Source organism: Zalophus californianus, chromosome 15 (genome assembly GCF_009762305.2).
Source record: "Zalophus californianus isolate mZalCal1 chromosome 15, mZalCal1.pri.v2, whole genome shotgun sequence".
Classification (NCBI taxonomy): domain Eukaryota; kingdom Metazoa; phylum Chordata; class Mammalia; order Carnivora; family Otariidae; genus Zalophus; species Zalophus californianus.
Genome location: NC_045609.1, coordinates 7,652,160 through 7,670,790, shown reverse-complemented (window position 1 = coordinate 7,670,790; position 18,631 = coordinate 7,652,160). Strand labels below are relative to the sequence as shown.

Here is an 18,631-nt window from a genome sequence, read left to right as displayed (position 1 = left end):
GACAATCCAGGGTTCCGTAGACTGCCCCCCGCCTCTGATGGCGTTTCTAATTTCCCACGAGAAAACGCTCCGTCTGACACTTGCACCCCTTCTGAATGTATCGCTCCGTGCCATGCAGCCTCTCGGGGGATGCGCCCTTGCCTTCTTCCAGCGAAGGAGAAGGTTGGGGGAGTTGGGAGAAAACACCAAGCCTAGGTGAGCATTTCAGTAGGAGGAAGGAGGAGGGGGGAGGGGGGGAAGGAGGGAGGCACGCACCTGCTGGTCCCGGGGGCGGGGGGGGGAGGCCGCCCTCGTCTTGAGCCTGCACTCACACTCTCAGCCTGACTCCTTGGCAGGACACATCACGGCGTTCGTATCGCAAACGTACAAATGGGTCAGTTGAGGCTCTCACAGCTCACCAACTAGTCAAGGTCACACGGCTAGGCAATGTCGGCAGAGGCAGGTGAGCGCAGCTCTTTGACCCCAGAGCCCGTGGTCTTTCCGTGACATTTGCAATGGTCTCCCCAGCGAAAGCCAAGTACACCGGAAAATGTCAGTGTATCGTCTAGTTTAGGGGACTAACTTCGCTCAGGCAAGGAAATACACTGTACGTAAGTAAAAGGAGGAAAGCCTCTTACTTAACCAGAGGAGGCCGCAGGGCACTTGGACTCACGGACGACCTCTGAGGCCCAAGGGCCAGGTTGGGGCACAGGCCCTAGCACTGTGTGACCTTGGGCGAGTTTCTTAAGCTCTCTGTGCCTTGGGCTTTTCATCTGTAAAATGGGGATGAGAACATGACTACCTAGAGAGGAGAATGGAATGACAAGTAGCTGGAATGCACAGGAAACACCACCTTCTAGAGAAGACTGATTCTTCTCAAGGGACCCTGAAGGCCGTAGGCAAAGGCAACAAGGGCAGGAGTGAGGTCGAAAAGGCTGGGGGCAGGCTGCTTTGGGGGGGGCAGCGGGCACTCAGGGACCCGGCAATGCTCTGATCCTGCCGCGTCTTTCTGCTCAGGGCTTCCAGAGAGTCGAGTGGATTTTTCCGTTGGTAACTTGCACGTCGTTCCCACGATTACGTTTTAAAGTTGATGAGTAATATTTAGAAGTAGAAGGCTCTCCACTTCCAGTTCCTCTCACTGCTATGTGATGTGGGCAAGTTAATTAACCTGTCTGGGTTGAGTTTTGCTTTCTACCAGATGGAGAATCAGGCAGAAAGCGAGTAATCGCTACAACCTTTCAAACATAGCCAATGACAATTTGCTAGAAGCGTCAGGTCCCACCTCCTCCCCCCACCCCACCGCCCCGAAAAATCACGATAGTTTAGCAAATCCAACAGCAAGACGTATTTGCTCACAATTAGAAACCAGAAGACCGAACAAGTCATTTCTGCCTGCGCTGTGAGCCCACCAGTGTGTGAATCTCTGAAATGCAGCCGAAAACCAGGAGGCCAGATACCAAAATTACATGGGACACCTGCACGTGGGGAAAATGGCCGGATGTGTAAGAGGGTGTCTTTCCTACTTTATCCAGGACGAGGTGTTCAGGGGAGAAAATAGCAACGTGATTCATCAGGAAGGCTGGAAGCCGGCCGGACCCCGCTCAGGCAGATTTCATGGCATAGTAAAAACAAAAAGAGAGCTTACCAACATTACAATAAGAGGTACTTAATTTTAGAATAAAAGACCGTTCTTAAAATGGAATAAATTTAGTGATGTGAAAACCTCACTACCTTGCCCTTCCTCATCTCATTTCCTTGTGCCTCCGTGGAAACTCTGTCCCATCCTGGCACCAGTCCAAGGGGGAGTATTTGGGAAGAGGCTTCTTCTGGCTCTCCCATGTGACCCAGAGTGGATCACTCCACCTCCCTGAGGTTCCGTTACTGTCCCTGGAACGAGAAGAGTGTGCACTCGCCTGGCCCATCACACGGGACCGTGGTCAGAGACACGGTAACACACACACACACACACACACACACACACACACACACACACACACACACACACACCAGCACTGGAAAGTGGGAAGAATAATAGATATGTTCAGGATTGTTATTCTTTCTCAACTGAAGTTAGACACTTAGTCTCAAACTCCCACGATGTCATGATTTCACCATAAGATCATTCATTTCAGACACACTGCAAATGCCAGATGCTCACACATTTTCTCCATTAAGAGAATAAAACACGAATTGATAGTGGAGCATGGAGACTAGGAAGCTGGATCTACAATGAAGGAACATCACCCAAAACAAAACACATCCGGAACGAAGAGATATTCGTTTCAGTCCGTCCTTTGATTCTGGGCGGGTTTCTTGTGAACCAGCTCACACGGCTGGCAGTGTCTTCCAGACCGTTTTTAAGGATTCCAGCAGAAGTCTCACAGACTCGAGCGTCAACACCTCACAGACAAAGTATTTGAGTCCTCTGTGTACCCTCCTTGGGAACAACGCCAGGGACAGAAGGGGGGCTCAGTGGAAGCCGACTGCACATACAAACCCGACACTGGGGCCCTGGGGAAGCATTTGTCAGTTCATGGCCTTAGCATCCTCACCAGTAAACTGGGAAGAAAACTAACTCCAGGGATGGTTAGGGAACATCCAAGTGCACCCACTTCGGGAAAATGGTCTGGCAGTTCCTTAAGAAGGGAAACAGAATCCCCACATAACCCAACAGTGCCCTCCTAGATGTAGACCCCAAAGAGTTGAAAACGTACGTTCACACAAAAAGTTGTGCACAAAAGTTCATAGCAGCCATTGTTGATAATAACCAAAAAGTATAGGGGCGCCTGGGTGGCTCAGTCGGTTAAGTGTCTGCCTTCGGCTCAGGTCATGATCCCGGGGGTCCTGGGATCGAGCCCAGCACTGGGCTCCCAGCTCAGCAGGGAGCCTGCTTCTCCTTCTGCCTCTACCTGCCGCTCTGCCTACTTGTGCTCTCTCTCTCTCTCTCTCTCAGATGAATAAATAAATAAAATCTTTTAAAAAAATAACTAAAAAGTGTAAATAACCCAAATGCCCATCAGATGGTGAGTGTATGAGGACGATGTGGTCCATCCATGCAACAGAACACCGCTTGGCAATGTAAGGAGATGAGGTCTGATTCACGCTACAGTGTGGATGGATGGACCACGAAAGCCTTCTGCTGAGTGAAAGAAGCCAGACACAACAGGCCACACACCATATGATTTCGTTACGTGAAATGTCCAGAAGAGGCAAATCCATAGAGAAAATAAGTAGACGAGTGGTTGACAGGGGGTAAGAGAGCTGGGATCAGAACTGACTGTTAATGGATATGGGTTTCTCTTCAGGGCGGTGGAATGTTCTGGAATGAGACAGCGGTGATGATTGTATAACATGGTGAATATACTAAAAACCGCTAACATGCACACATTAAAAATCGTGACTTTTAGGTCGCGTGAATTATATCTCAATGTAAAAAATAATGGAAGTATAAAAGGCTGTAAGGAACTGGAAAGTTAGGGCTGATAGGCGGCATTGTAGTTTATTGGATCAGCCTTTAAAAAAATCAGTTCCCAGTTATGCCTCCTCTTGTTTAAAAAGAGTCTTTGCCTGCCAGAGCCATTTATTTAAATGTGTGTTGGTAAATTTCTCTCACGGCACCTGGTGGATAATACACACTCAACAAACGGTGAATGAGTGAATATACATGAGAACCTCACATTCAAATTCCTAAGAGACGAGTTTTTTTAAAAAATACTTGATTTTAGGACATAGCAGGAAAGCCTGGCGGGCGTTGCTCCCCAAATCATAAAGTATCAGGATAGTGGCCCGGCTAAAAACTAAATAATCACCAGCATCCTTGACAGGGCGTTCTAGAGTCCTAATACCACAGGCGTCTTAATGAACTATTTGAATCAGGGATTTCTAAACATTGAGATGCCTTCAGTTCTACCAAGTGAAATCTTGAAACTTAAAAGTTCTCAAAATAAAATCAACCGGATTTCCTTATTGGTAAGGCCAAGCGGTCCCTACAGGACACTTAGGTAGAGAAGGACATGGTGCCAAGCAGGCAAACTATAACCAGGAACAGAAACTGCCAAAAGATTTGGAATAATGATATGGAAAGACTGTCTGAGCCTCGGGAACAGTTCCAACCGCCCGTGAACTGTGTTTCTAATGGCTATCTGAGCTGGGACTGCCTGGGTCCCCCAGCCTTTTAGCAACCCATATAAACCCTACATTTACAGAGGAGGAAATCAAGCGTGAGGGACACAAAGGCACCAGTCTGAGACCATCCTGCTGATGAGGGTCCAAGTGGAGCCTAGAACCCAGACTTTTGGATTTCTGGTTTTGTCTTTTCCTGTGGCTAGAATTCTATACATTATGCCCTTCTCAAACCACCTGGGACATGCTGGAAAAAAAACTGGGAATTTTAATGTGGCTAAGGTGACCATAATGGGTTTCCTCCAGATTCACAAATTTTATAAATACCGTAAATGAAGGTTTGGCCCAGTTTCAGTAGGAAAAATATCTCCTGCTTGCCTTTAGGCTCCTCACCCTGTCACTGATGCTTAAAACTGTCTGCAAAGGTGCAATTCTTCCCATAAATTTAGCTATCTCCTTCAGATGGGCAAATTCATGCCTGGACACACAACTACAGTGAATGGCACTCATTCCTCAAATCGGTGATGGAGGTGGGGGCGGCGAGAAAAAGCCAGCTTCAACTTCAAGCTTTGCCAAGAACAAGTCATATAATTTATAGCAGAATTAAGGAAGGTATAATCTGCAAATTGGCTGTGTATTTATTTTTCTAAGACATAAGCGAAGTGTTCTTGGGAGGTAACACCACATGGCAAAGTGTTCGCTCTTTTGGAGGCAGAGTGGGGAGAAAATAACTCCCTGAGGGGTCAGTGTGGAGGACAGCGCTTGGTTTTGCCTGCCCAGCGCCCATTTTGCCTCCTTTTGATCAAAGTGCCCTAGTTTTCCTTTGGAGAACACCAACGCCTCTCAGTCCATGAAATTCGGACAGGACTGAAATCTATCACCCCCTTCCCCACCCACTGTGACTGAGACTTGAGTGACCAGATATTTCCACCCCTACAACTGTGATTGGGTCAGGGATAGCCACGTGGGAAAAATAAGCCAATGAGACCCTACTGCTGAACTTCCACTCGACGTCCTGGAAAAGAAAATTCTGTTGGCACTGAAGTTACCCTCTGTGAGAGCCACTGGAGGCTGCCATCCAGAGACCCTAACTATAGGTGAAGGCAACACAGAGCAAGAGCAAGGAAGACAAGAGGGAACCTCGGTGGACAGCTGGATCCTGCCCTGCCTGAAGCAAGAACTGTCTGAGCTTTAGTTACATCCGGACTTTTTGCATACATGAGCCTCAGTTTGGTTTCTGTTATTTGCCATGTAGACAGACAATACCACACGGTGGTTACGCGGACTCACAAAGCACAGAAACGAAATGTGGATCCTGGCTCAGCCACTCTCTAGTTATGAGACCTTAGGCAAATTACATAAGCTCAGTTTCAGTTTGCTCATCTGCAAAATAATATCAGTTGCTGGGAGCAATGAGTCAATAATCTATCCAAAGCACGTGTTAAAGTTGCTGACATGTGGTCAGTGTCCAACAGCTTGGAGCTCTAATTTTTTAATGACCAAACTATAATAAAAGCAACCTGATACCTGCTCTCGCAAGACTCAAGTTCCTATGATATTATTTCATTTCTACTAAACTTCACTGGTAGGTGAGGGAAACTTGGCCTTTAAACAGCTCATCAGAAGGAGGCAATGGATCTGAATATCACAGTTATCATATTTGCTTATGCGCCTAAAGAGTTTGAAATAACCTAGAAGAAAATGCTCGTGGCAGGGCGCCTGGGTGGCTCAGTTGGTTAAGCAACTGCCTTCAGCTCAGGTCATGATCCCGGAGTCCTGGGATCGAGTCCCACATCGGGCTCCCGGCTCTGCGGGGAGCCTGCTTCCCCCTCTGACCCTCTCCCCTCTCATGGTGTTTCTCTCTCTCTCAAATAAGTAACTAAGTAAAATCTTTAAAAAAAAAAAAAGGAAAGAAAGAAAATGCTCGTGGTAGTCTACTAAAGAGATAAAGAAGGCTCTAATATAGCTCACGCTCTACTTGGCGACTTTGTTCAAAAGAAAAAGAAGCAAATGGTGAGCGCTGTGAATTGTGCAAGACTGTTGAATCACAGATCTGTACCTCTGAAACAAATAATGCAATATGTGTTAAGAAAAAAAAAAAGAAGAAGATAGCAGGATGGGAAGAATGAAGGGAGGGAAATCGGAGGGGGAGACGAACCATGAGAGACGATGGACTCTTGAGAAACAAACTGAGGGTTCTAGAGGGGAGGGGGTGGGGGGATGGGTTGGCCTGGTGACGGGTATTAAAGGGGGCACGTTCTGCGTGGAGCACTGGGTGTTATGTACGAACAATGAATCATGGAACACTACCTCAAAAACTAATGATGTAATGTATGGTGATTAACATAACAATAAAAAATGTTTAAAAAATAAAATAAATTTTAAAAAAAGAAAAAGAAAAAGAAGCAAAACCAAATCTTTAAACCTGTGCATGAAAACTCCCAGAAGAAAAGGCAGTAAAATGAGAGAACAATAGTGAATATTGCCTGATAGATTTTTCTTCTTTCTATTTTTTTCTCTCTTTTGCAAGTGCGTTTCCATGAGCATTGACTATGCTTCTGTTTGGAAGGCTTTATTGTCTCTACACGCTATGGCCACATCATTAGGCTTTGGAATTTTGGTTTAAAAAATTGAAGAATCACGGGGCACCTGGGTGGCTCAGTCAATGGAGCATACAAGCCTTGATCTCGGGGTCATGATTTCGAGCCCCGTGTTGGGTGTAGAGATTACATATAAATAAATAAATAAATAAATAAATAAGTAAATAAATATCTTTTTCACAAAATGGAGAATCACATTAGAGTTCTTCAAGGTCAAAGAGCCAAAAGAGACCATTTTATCCGAATCTTTCAGCTTAGAGGGGGAGAAACTTGCCTAAGACCACATAGCTACACACTGGTAGCCTTGCAATTATAACCTGGCATTCCTACTGATTCAGAAAACTCCTTGAGCGAGACACTAGTGATTGGACCACCTCACCCAGCTTGATTCCACTAATCTTTCAAGGACCCGTTTGCATATCACCTCCTCCAGAAAGCTTTCCCTGGGCAACAACTGGAAATCCTTCCAACTTTCAGTTTCCGGAGCACCCAATTTTTACTTTTATTTTTGCCATTATTATTCTCCAGGTGTGCTTACGTCTTCTTTATTAGTCAATAAGTTCATTGAAAGGGAATTCCTGTCTTTTTCAGATCTGTACCCAGAGTGAGGGACACCACGCTTTGGAACATAGTAACCACTTGATACACCCCTGCAGAAATCCAGGCTGTTACTATGTTTTAGGATCTGTTGAATCGGATTGGCTTAGTTTGGGAATAGGCCTGACTTGCGTGGACACAGATTTCATCGCCATAAGGAAGGTGGTACCTCCTAGCCCACTTGCAAGTGGAAGGGGCTGTATGACTAGTTTTGGCCCAAAGACCGTAAGCAGAAGTGATGTGTGTCACTTTCATGCGGGGGCAGAACCCCCCGTTTTATCTTTCCTTACCTCAGCATCCCAAAAGCCACATGCTGAGGAAAAGGGGCCATGAGAGGAAGCAGTCTTCACACACACAGGAGGGACACCCCAGAGCCACGGGGCTTCCATCAGGCTTTGTGAGAGCCAGAGAGAGGTCTTTGTTACGTGAAGTCACCAAATTTGGGTGTTAATTTGTTGCGGCAGCATAATCTAGCCCAACTAGATAATTTCCAGACCAAAACACAAACCTTGTGCTAGGGACAGCTGGTGGTAATCCATTCTTTCTTTATTCCTTACCACTAAAATCTTGGGCACTGTGCCTACCTGAAAAATGACATGACATGACATGACATATCACCTACGGGTGACCAACAGGACAAAGTAGAAGTTATTATATGAGTTTTTCAAGAAGTCCTCCCTCCTCTTTCCTGATAAGAACTCACATTTAATGACGAGCTCCAGCAGCCGCCTTGGTCCATGAGGAGTCCTTAACCATAGACGTCACCAACTAAGGGTGGTGAGCAGAAAGATAGAATGAACCTGGTCTCCTGAGGACATCATGGAGTTCCTTACTAAGCAAAGACTGCCCTGTCTTTGTGCTTTTATTTAAGAGAATTAGGTCCTTACATGTTGAAGCAGTGTAGCTAGGTCTCTACTAGCAAATAAATGTAATTCTTGATTGGCACAGACCTCATGCCAGAGATTCCAGAATAATAGCCCCACACTGAACAGTCAACAGGAAGGAAGCAAAGGACCAGGAGAGGAATAGTGTTCTATTCCATTCTGCTTTGATCTGAGGGACTGAAGAAACAAACCCATGTGACCTCTCACGAAATCTTTTCTAAAAATGCTCTTTTCACACGAGCAAACTCTGAAAGAAACAGAACCGAAATTACCTTTTCCCAACGTAATTGTAAGTATCTTGACTGGGAAAACACAAGAGGCATAAGGCTTATTCAATGTTAAAAAGTAAAAAGAGTAAAAGTGATTTGGTATTTCACATGATTAAGAAAAATTGTAAATGTGAGGCATTCTCCCGGGAGCAGCTGAAATTCTGAGAGACTGGGGGAATTAAAACATCGGAGACCTTAAAAACAAGTTCAATGAAGCATTTTTTTATTATTATTCTTAGTGCTCAAGATTCGCTCAGGGACCCGTCTGCCTTTAATGAAGTTTCATTATCAAGGTGTCTGCTATTACTTTAATAAGCACTGACACAAAAACTACAACTGACTCCAAAGAGAAGACTCAATAATATTCAGAATCATCACGAGCGTCTTTCTTGTCTGCCTCTCGTTCTGGACCAAAATGTGAGGTCACTTCATCTCTGCTACGTGCCTCTCAAAATCGGGATTTTTATAAAACTCAACAAAAGCTCACTTTTCGAATGCTGCAACCACTCCCCTCTCAAGTTTGCCTCTTCAAATAGATGCTTAAAAACCATGAGAATCTGCACATGTGGTCATGGGTACAAATTCCACCTGCCTAGGGCACACGACTCTGTTCTCCAGAAGACTAGGAGATGGTGGTCCCCCTTCACCGCCGGTGGTGGGGAATCCGAAAGAGCAAGTGTTTCCAGCATCGGGCGTTCCAGACCACCTGAGCCAGGGAAAACTACACAGGACAAGGAGCAGGTCCCCAAAAGAAAAGATTTCATTATCGGCCTTGAAATAGAACCGACAGGCGTGTTCACTTCCAGAGTGAAATGTCCCAGGGAGCCTTTCATCCCTCAGTTTTCCTAGAAAACACAGTAACTAAGTCAGGTGCCCTTTCACCCGCTACACTCTCAGTCATCCAGAGCCGGGCTTACGACCAAGCAGCAATCATTTTAAATCTTCTCTGACTGAATATGACAAAACATCTTTTCAACTGGAACCATGTCATTGCTAAAATAATCCTCATTTCAATACAGAGCCCTGCAGATGACAAAGGCTCTAAGTCCCAGGATTCGTGTAGAAATTGGAAAGACTTGGGCGCCCTTCATGTTTTTTTATACCCAACCCCAGATTGCCTAGAAGCATTACAAATTAAGAATAAAAACAGACAGGACTGAATTTCCCTGACTGCGGCCGCGACTGGGCCGTGCAAATCCCTGAACCTCCCCCAGCCTGGGTTCCTTCTCGTGGAAAACGGAGGTGATGGTCCCAGACTTCGGCGACGCCCCCGAGGGTCAAACAAGACTATACCTGCAAAGCACGTCACACGATGCTCAGCACTCAACAAACACGAGCCATTGCTAAAGTCGTCCTCTTTCCCTTTAGCTGACAGAGGACTCTGGGAAGAATCGCAGGAGGACGAATCCAGAAATTCTTGGAATTATTGCCCGACGCGGATAACTAACCGGGGCCTCTGTGGGTTTGGGCCCTTCTGAGCAGCAGCGCTTGGTCCAAGTGGGTGAGCCAGGCACACAGCCTGTAGATCTGGGCTTGAAAAGGTCCATCCACAGGAATTTAAAACTACAATTGGCAGACTGACGCCTAGTTTGTGTCTGCATCCATCATGCTGCCCAGGGTGACTAAATCCTTTATAATAAACTGTTCCAGATTGCAACCTTTTATCCCCTACCAGACATGCATAAAAATGAATCCATATGTGTATGTTAAGTAGCAGTTCTAAAAATAACGGAGACTTTGAATATTGTAAAGACGATAGGACGAGAGAGATCCTCCTGGAGTGGATGGTTAAGGAAGCACTCACTGCAGAAAGAAGACTTGACCGGGGTTCTGAGGGATGAGTTGGAGTTGCATAAGTGGATGGCAGGAGAGATGTCTCGGGTCACGTGGAACGTGACAAAGCCACAGAGGTGGTAATGAGCAAGTGGGGACAGCGCTGAGAGGCTGTGTAGAGCAGTGCAGGGACGAGGCGGGGGGGGCGGAGGCTGAGTTGGACACCACTGAGGAAGAACGGGACCTACCGGGGTCATGGTCATCTTCGTCTCTACGGGACTACACGGGACACGGTGTAGCGCCCAGTAAATACCTGTGGGCGAATCCGTAGATCCACAAAGGACATAAAGTGGCATTTTCAGATTTCTCTGGCTGGGCACATCGGAGGGCAAGGAGTTGAGGCTGGCCGACCATGTAGAAGGTTACTAGAGGAGTCTGAAGACCTGACCTATACAAGAGCCAAGGCGGCCGGAAGAGGAGGGCAACAACAGGAGAAACGGAACAACCGAAAAATTTTAAGAACTTGGAGATTGGCTGCATTCGTGGAAGGAAGGCAAATTCCAGGTGCTTGACATTTGGGGCCTGCGTAATGTCTGAGACAGCAAGGAGGACAATGTCATAAGGAGCAAGGGCTGAAGGTGGGGAGGGGAAGGTGCAAGTCCAAGTATTTAAGGCGATGGGAGACAGCCATGTGTAATCGTCCTGCCTTCATCTGGAGATACGGACTCATACAGATCGGGTCTCCTGTATAGGAGACGCTTGGCATCCCCGGCCCAAAAGCCTTTGCACTGTTTTTTTTTGTTTTTTTTTTTTCTTGAGACAACATCGTGAAATTATGGTAAGCTCTTCACACAGTATTTCCTGAAAAGCTGAGATTCAAAAAAACCACCTGAACGATTGTAAGTCTGATTTAATACCACTGCTCTCCGTAAAAGCTTCCCCGAGGGCTGGCGTAGAGCCTCACGCTCCAAACGCAACCACATCGGGATGGCCTGGGTGTGAGGCCCCGGGGTCTGCATCTTTAGTTTGCCCTTCATGTCATTCTGATGCTTGCCGGAGCTTAAGAATCACTAGCACGGGGGAAAAGGAAGCCCCTCAAGAGCCTGCCTACACTGCCCTTCCACCGACTCCCACAGAAGGCATCCTGGGATAAGCCATCCCCTGAGAACTCTGGAGCTGGGATCCCAGGCTTCAAACCCCAGCTCTCCCTGGCTACCAATACTTGAGGAAGTCACTTCATTTCCAAAGCATTTAAATCTCTCCAATACGAACTGACCAAGGCCATGGAAGGGCTGGGCAAGGATGAAGGGGATGGGGAAGGGAACATCCTCCCTATTATGCAGAGCATCATGCAGAACCTCCTGTCCAAGGATGTGCTGTACCCATCACTGAAGGAAATCACCGAAGGGCATCCAGAACGTTTGCAGAGTCATCAGGAGTCTCTTCCTCCAGAGCAGTTCGAAAAATATCAGGAACAACATAGTGTCATGGGCAAGATATGTGAGCAGTTTGAGGCAGAGGCCCCCACAGACAGTGAGGCCACGCAGAAGGCTCGTTTCGAGTTAGTGCTGGATCCTATGCAGCGGCTACCGGATTTGGGCCATCCTCCAAAAGAACTGGCTGGGGAGAAGCCTCCTGGCCTCAACTTTGACCTGGATGCCCTCAATCTGTCAGGCCCACCAGGTGCCAGCGGCGAACAGTGTCGGATCGTGTGAAAGGCCACACGTGTCTGTCCCTGATTCCCAGCCATGGGGAGCAGCTGGAGTCAGCAGAACCACTGGGAACTGAGGCAGGAGTGTCGTCGGCCAGAGCAGTCTGCCCACTGCCCTCTGTCGTCCCAGCTGAGATTGTGCCATTCCAGCTGAGGCTTTGACTCTGTCTTTCTAGAAATATGGCCTATTGTGCAGGCCGTTTCTGTGAGCCCTATCCATGTGGTTTCTGCTACTAGCAAAGGCCCAGCTACCTTCCAGGTGAAGGAAGGCATCCCTTGTGGGGCATGCACTTTCTTTGCTCCGAAATAATGTTATATATGGCCACACTGATGTTAAAAAAAAAAAATCTCTCCAGTATGACCTGATCTAAAAGAGGGGAATGAGAACGGCACTACCTCATGGGGTTCCTTTGAGGATTATATGCACAGGGTAAACATTCTTGATTCTGCCACTCTGGACACTTAGCCTAGGTAACTCTCTGCCCTGTCCTCGGACACTTAGCAGCATCCCTGGCCTCCACCCACCCCTTGCTGGGAGTACGTCCCCCCCCATAGTGACAGTCAAAATGTCTCCAGATATTGCCAGGTTTCCTCTGAAGGACAAATCACCCCTGGCTGAGAACCACCTATGAAGAACAGTGTTAGCTCTTGAGAATTTGCCAGAAGAAACGCTGAACACGATGTTCATTGGCTCCTTCAGCTCCCAACAACCCAATGAGAGAGGCGTTATCTCCAGGTTTCTACACCAAGAAGGTAAAGTTCAGAGGGGTACATACCTCGCCTAAAGTCACTCAGCCAGCAGATTACAGAGAGGACCCCAGGTGGACCCTCAGTCCCAAGCATTTTGGAGCTGGCTCACTGCCGGATGGCCACCATCTCAAGAGGTAGCTGTTGGAGAAACTGCCCTCATCATACGTTGCTCTATGGGTGAGAGGCAATCCACAGGCACCAGCACCCCTGGGGCCTAGCATCATGGGAATGTACCACCTCCTACCCCAAATCCTGAAAGCCCGCCATCTGTGGGTTTCACCCTATGCCATGCATAGAGTAAACTTCTGTTCACAGGAAGTAACACCTCCCACTCACCTTGCTGTCTGGGTTAGGGCCCTCTGTACGTCCATCTGTCATGGGTAGATCGCCCCAGGGGTCCCTCTGTACCCCTGTGAATGTCTTCTCCTGGGTGTGTATACTCCCACACCTCTGTTTCCACAATGCAAACACGGCACACAGGGGTGTCGTGGACTGTTTCTTGAATGAATGAATGAATGAATGCTCTCCCTGTCCATCACTCTCTGAAATATGTGCATCAGGGCTGGCCTCTGCCTCACTCTTCTGTTGTACAAGCTCAGGGAAGGTACTGCAGGCTTCCAGGGGTGAATCCAACTGGTTTTTCTAAATCCGAGCAGCACGTGGAAGATGAAGATGAATTGCCTGAGCCCTGTAGGCAGGCATTTCGGCTGAGATTATCTGAAGAATGCCTGTCCAAGATTGTGCTGAGAAATCAGACAGCAAAAGCACAAGGACATCCCAAACATGCGTTCCCCTTCTTGGAAGCTACACCTCCATCTGTCGCGTCACTTACAGCTTCAGAGCCCTGGCCTCGGTATCCGATGGACATGAGTTCGAATCCCTGCCCCACCTCGCAGTAACTGTGTGACTTTGGAGCAACACATCTTACTGCTCTGAGCCTCAATTCCCCCCATCTGTAAAATGGGGATCAAAATGACTACATCATAGGGATCTTGTGAGCTTCAAGGGCATCGAGATACTAAAAGACTTAGAACAGCGTCCGGCATACAATGAACAGTATTATTAGTAATAATATGTGCATTGTCTTTTACAGTAAGAAAAGATTACTTAATTGCCATAGGATATTAAAGTAGAAATGTGGCCAATGCACATTTCAAAGGGCCATGCTAGAAAAAAATGCACATAGTAGGAGTTCAAAAGAGCATCGTGGTTGTTATTCATCCCCTGGACCACTAAGTTCATGACTATCGTAAGAACACACTAGACGTGCTTCACGGGATGCAAAGATAATCCACAGAGGACAGTTGGACCTTGCAGACACTGGGTAGAAAGGAGGAAGAGGTAGAAGAAAAAGATTACAGACCCAATTTCACACAGAGCCCAGCCCGCCAGTGAGAAAAAGGTGTGAGGTGTGATCCGTGACCCAATACTTCCTGCCACAAAGCTGAGAACCTGCTTTCATCAGCACACTCTGTGGGCACGGCGCCCAAGGGGTCCCCTTCCGCCCTGACATCAGGACTATTGGGTCCTTTGCCCGGGTCCAGAACAGAATCTTGGGGCAATTTCTGCTCTTAGCTCCAGTTTTCCAAAAACCCGGGCATTAAATGTCATACAGAGTACATGCCCTTGGAAGCTGTGAAATTGAAACTTTCAAGAGATAAAGCTCATGTGTAACCACACAACTGGTGTCATTTCTTAATTCTAAACTTTCATAACCTGTGTTTCCCGGGTGTAGTCGGCATGACGAAAGTGCCATGTGATTTGCTCAACACAGTCCTGAGGAGTCAACAAGGTGCTGAGGGGCATTGAATCCGTTTTTGAAAAATCCACCAAGCTGCATTTGGAATCAGTTTAAGAATCCAGGGGTTGCCCTTCACTTATTCGAATTTTCGCTTGAATGTCCGGCCCACATCCTACCCCCAGGCCACCTCCTCCCAGGCTGCTCCCCACGCCAGCCTCGGAGATCCCTCTCCCATTTCCTGCGCCTGGCTCATCCTCTCTGGAGATGCCTGACCGCCTCCCATGTCCCACCTTCTCTGTGTCTTCAATCAAACTGTTTCCCCCACGGCCTGGAGAAAGAGCTCAGGCCTCCTGCATTCTAAAACTGAAATTAAAGAAAAAACAAACCACCAAGAGAACTGCCTCAGCCCCTCTCCCTATTTCTCACTTTTTACCGCCTACCAGGGGTTCGTGAATGCTGATCTGGGGACCAGCTCCGTCGGAGCCACCGGTGAAAAGTCTGTTTCCTAAGCCCACCTGTAGAGACTTGACTCAGAGGTCTGATGTGGGGCCTAGAAAGTCATGTTTCTCAGGTTCCCCAAGTTTAAAAACCTCTGGTCTAGGGGCGCCTGGGTGGCACAGTCGGTTAAACATCGTACTCTTGATCTCAGCTCAGGTCTTGAGCTCAGGGTCATGAGTTCAAGTCCCGCGTTGGGCTCCGTGCTGGGGCATGGAGCCTACTTAAAAAAAAAAAAAAAAAAAAAACAGAAAACAACAACAAAAATATCCTCCCTCCATTTATGTCATCACCACCCCCTTGCAAACACCTGCCAAGCTGACTGGCTCGCTGCTGCTATCTCGGGGCGGCGGATGACTTCCATATTCAGTGCTGATTCTCAAGGCTTCTTCTTGGCTTCTCTGCAGCAGCCAAAAAGGGAACATGCTCCACTTTCTTGACGTTCTCTTCTGCCTTCTCTGCAGAGAGCCTTCTAGTGATACTCTATCACTGGGGGGGCGGCACTCCAAATCCTCCGCTCGGTCTGCCTCCTCCTACCACCTCCTCACGGGCAGGTGTAAGCGTGACCCTGACGGAGCCTTGTTCCTGCTCCAGCTGTGGAGACCTCATTCAGTCATGTCATTTTAATGAGCCTTGGAAGTGACTTCCAAGAGCACGTCTCCAGCTCTGACCGCCCTCGTGAACAAGGCAGCCCCCTTGCTGGGTATTCTCATCCTTCGTGTGGGCAAGTCCAGAGTCAATATGTCCCCCAAAGTGATCACCTTTCCAGAAATCCCTGCTTCAGTCAACGGCTCGTTTCTCCAATAATCTCTCTTCACAACCCCTCTTCCCCACGCTCTCCCGCATTTTGGAGTCTTGCTTGGTACTACCTACCAGCATGACTTCTTATACCTCCTCTCTACCCCCAGAACCTGATGTGAGCTCTCTCCTCTGCCTGGCCCTTCCTCCTAGTCCCATCCCCATTTAAGCCCCAAACCTTGTACCCCTCCCGCGAAGCTTTTATCCCCTGTCCACTGACCACCATTCACACGGTGGACTCAAATAGCACTCACCACTTGCTGCCTGGTATTTACTATTTTTCTCACCTTTGTACCAATCCCTGGAGAATGAGGGTCTTTTGAGGCAAATACTCTGTCTCACTTCTCTTTAAAACCCCACCTTGTGCGATTCTTATGTTTCATAAATATTATAGATCATGAGAATGGAAACAAAAACGTTTGCCACCTCAGGAGCAATAACGAGCCTAATTATTTGCACCAAAGGTGGAAGGCTAAGGGAATGAATTCCACTCAACAGCTAGAAAAGCTCATGTATCGATCACCCGGTGGGCACAGCATACCTAAATGCGTCTCCCTATAGCACTCAACAAAGTTTCGTGGAATGAATGAAATTTGCACATGCTCCTTGATTTACATCCTCAACTGTTGGATCAAGCTCGTTTCCTTTTGTGGGGATGCGATAGACACCCCCGCCCCCCGAGAACATTGTTAGAGATTAACGGATGGAAGAGCCCAGGAGGTCTGCGCGCCTGGCAGGGAGGTATTTCACAAATGCGCACGGCACTGTCTGTGCTTGGGCCATCCCATCTCGGTCTCTGTCCGCTCTGCCTGCTTGTTGTGCCTCCGAGCCTAGAACATGTGTCTATCTCACAACCACCACGCTAGCAGAGGAGGGAGGCCATGCCCAGCTACAGAGACTGCCAGGCTCCTGCACAAACTACAGGAAGGGAGCCCAGCTCAAGTCAACAAATCAGGAGGAGGGAAAAAAGTAAAGGTTAAAAACTTAGCAAGAGGGCGCCTGGGCGGCTCAGTCGGTGAAGCGTCTGCCTTCAGCTCAGGTCACAATCTCCGGGGGCCTGGGATCGAGCACCGCATCGGGCTCCCTGCTCCGCGGGAAGCCTGCTTCTCCCTCTCCCTCTCCCCCTGCTTGTGTTCCCTCTCTCGCTGTCTCTCTCTTTCTGTCAAATAAATAAATAAATAAATAAATAAATAAATAAATAAAACCTTTAAAAAAAGCATCATCCCCACCAGTCCCATCCGTGTTGATGCAAAAGTGGAGTATTCATCCTTTCTGATGGCTGAGTCCTATTCCATTGTGTATCCGGACTAACATAACAACATAACATAATGAAAAAAAATCTTAAAAAAAAACTTAGCAAGAGGGCGAGAGGAAAAATGGAACTCCACGTGTAGCATTTGGAAAAGACACAGTCTGGGAAGAACATTTTGAGGGTGAGTCTCTCCAAAGTTGCCATTAGGATCAAATATCCAAAACAGCTACCGACGCTTGCCTTGTCACAGAAGTGAGCGGTGTTGCCTCCGTGTGAGCCCGTGCAACCGTGCCTCAGCTGCTCGCCCGGCCCCTGCTTACCGGGGTCGGCGTGGTGATGTGGACGCAGCAGGCTTTGAAGTCAGACATGTGCTCCAGTCCCGCCTCTGCCCTAGCAACTGGCAACTCCGCGCGGGACAAGCTGCCGAAACGTTGTGAAACTCCCCTTCCTTATACATCAGATGAAATGGGAATCATAATATCTAACTTACAGGCAGGTTTTTTTTTTTGGTATGGATTAGAACTAGGGTATACATCTATATTTTACATATATAGATACGTATTTGTGTATGTACATTTATTTTTTTGAAGATTTTATTTATTTATTATTAATGAGAGACAGAGAGAGAGAGGAAGAGGGAGAAACAGGCTCCCCGCGGAGCAGGGAGCCCGATGCGGGGCTCGATCCCAGGACCCTGAGATCATGACCTGAGCCGAAGGCAGACGCTTATCCATCTGAGCCATCCAGGTGCCCTGTGTATGTACATTTATAATATTTATATATATACATGTGTATGTTTATATACAAGTGGCAAACACTGAGCCCTTAATAAATAGTAGCAGGTCATCATAATTAGTAGTAGTGACAGTAATGATCATAGAGTCATAGTGGACCTCAGCCCCCGCCGAGCCAATTTCGATTTAACCTGGAATACTCAGGGTTTTGTTTGTTGGGGGTTTTTTGTTGTTGTTGTTTCATTTTGCTGTGCTATCTCACCCCTTTGGAGACATCAGTATGAGCTCTTTCTTCCTCAGAGAGCCCCGGGGTCCACTGCTGGTGAACAGGCCGAAGCAATGCGGACACCATGTTTTTTTATTTCCCCCACAATCATTTCCAGCTGAGGCTGAATTTATGGGGTTAATCCCAAGGAAGATCTGCAGCCACTTGCCGTCTGCTAAAAGCCAAAAGGGTGACCCGAGTCTGACCACGTCATTCTTCTTCTTAAAACCTCTCGGTGGCCTGCCAGTTGTTCTCAGGACCAAGACTAAGTTCCTTCTCAAGGCCTTCAGATCTGACCCTTACTCATCCCTCCCTCCTGGCTCGCCACACCCCGGCCACCCTGACCTTCCGGCGCTTTCTGGAGCTCACTGTCCCCTCTGCCAAGAACAGGCCCCCTCTCCCAGCACTTCACCAGTAACCTCTTCCGGTCCCAACGGAAATGTCATTTTTTTTTAAAGGAGGATTTCCTGAACCTCCAGACTGGATTAGGTTCCCTCAAGATCCCAGGGGGACCTCTGCTTTTCTTCATAGACATCGTATTATTATTAACTCATGATTTGTGAGATTCCATTTAGTGTCTACCACTCGGAGACATGAAGTTCCATGAGGGCAGTGACCCTGCTGTCCTTTCTCATGGCTGAAGCAGTCCCGGGACTTAGCA

The 18,631-nt window shown here is 47.7% G+C and overlaps 1 protein-coding gene across 1 annotated transcript; it reads left to right on the top strand.

Annotated features, from left to right (window-relative positions):
- The first annotated feature begins 426 nt into the window (after positions 1-426).
- On the top strand, positions 427-11,939 carry LOC113920754 (peroxisomal biogenesis factor 19-like). Its single transcript, XM_035724319.1, has 2 exons — positions 427-442; positions 11,473-11,939. The coding sequence occupies exons 1-2, from the start codon at positions 427-429 to the stop codon at positions 11,937-11,939; spliced, it is 483 nt and encodes a 160-aa protein (XP_035580212.1).
- Positions 11,940-18,631: the final 6,692 nt, after the last annotated feature.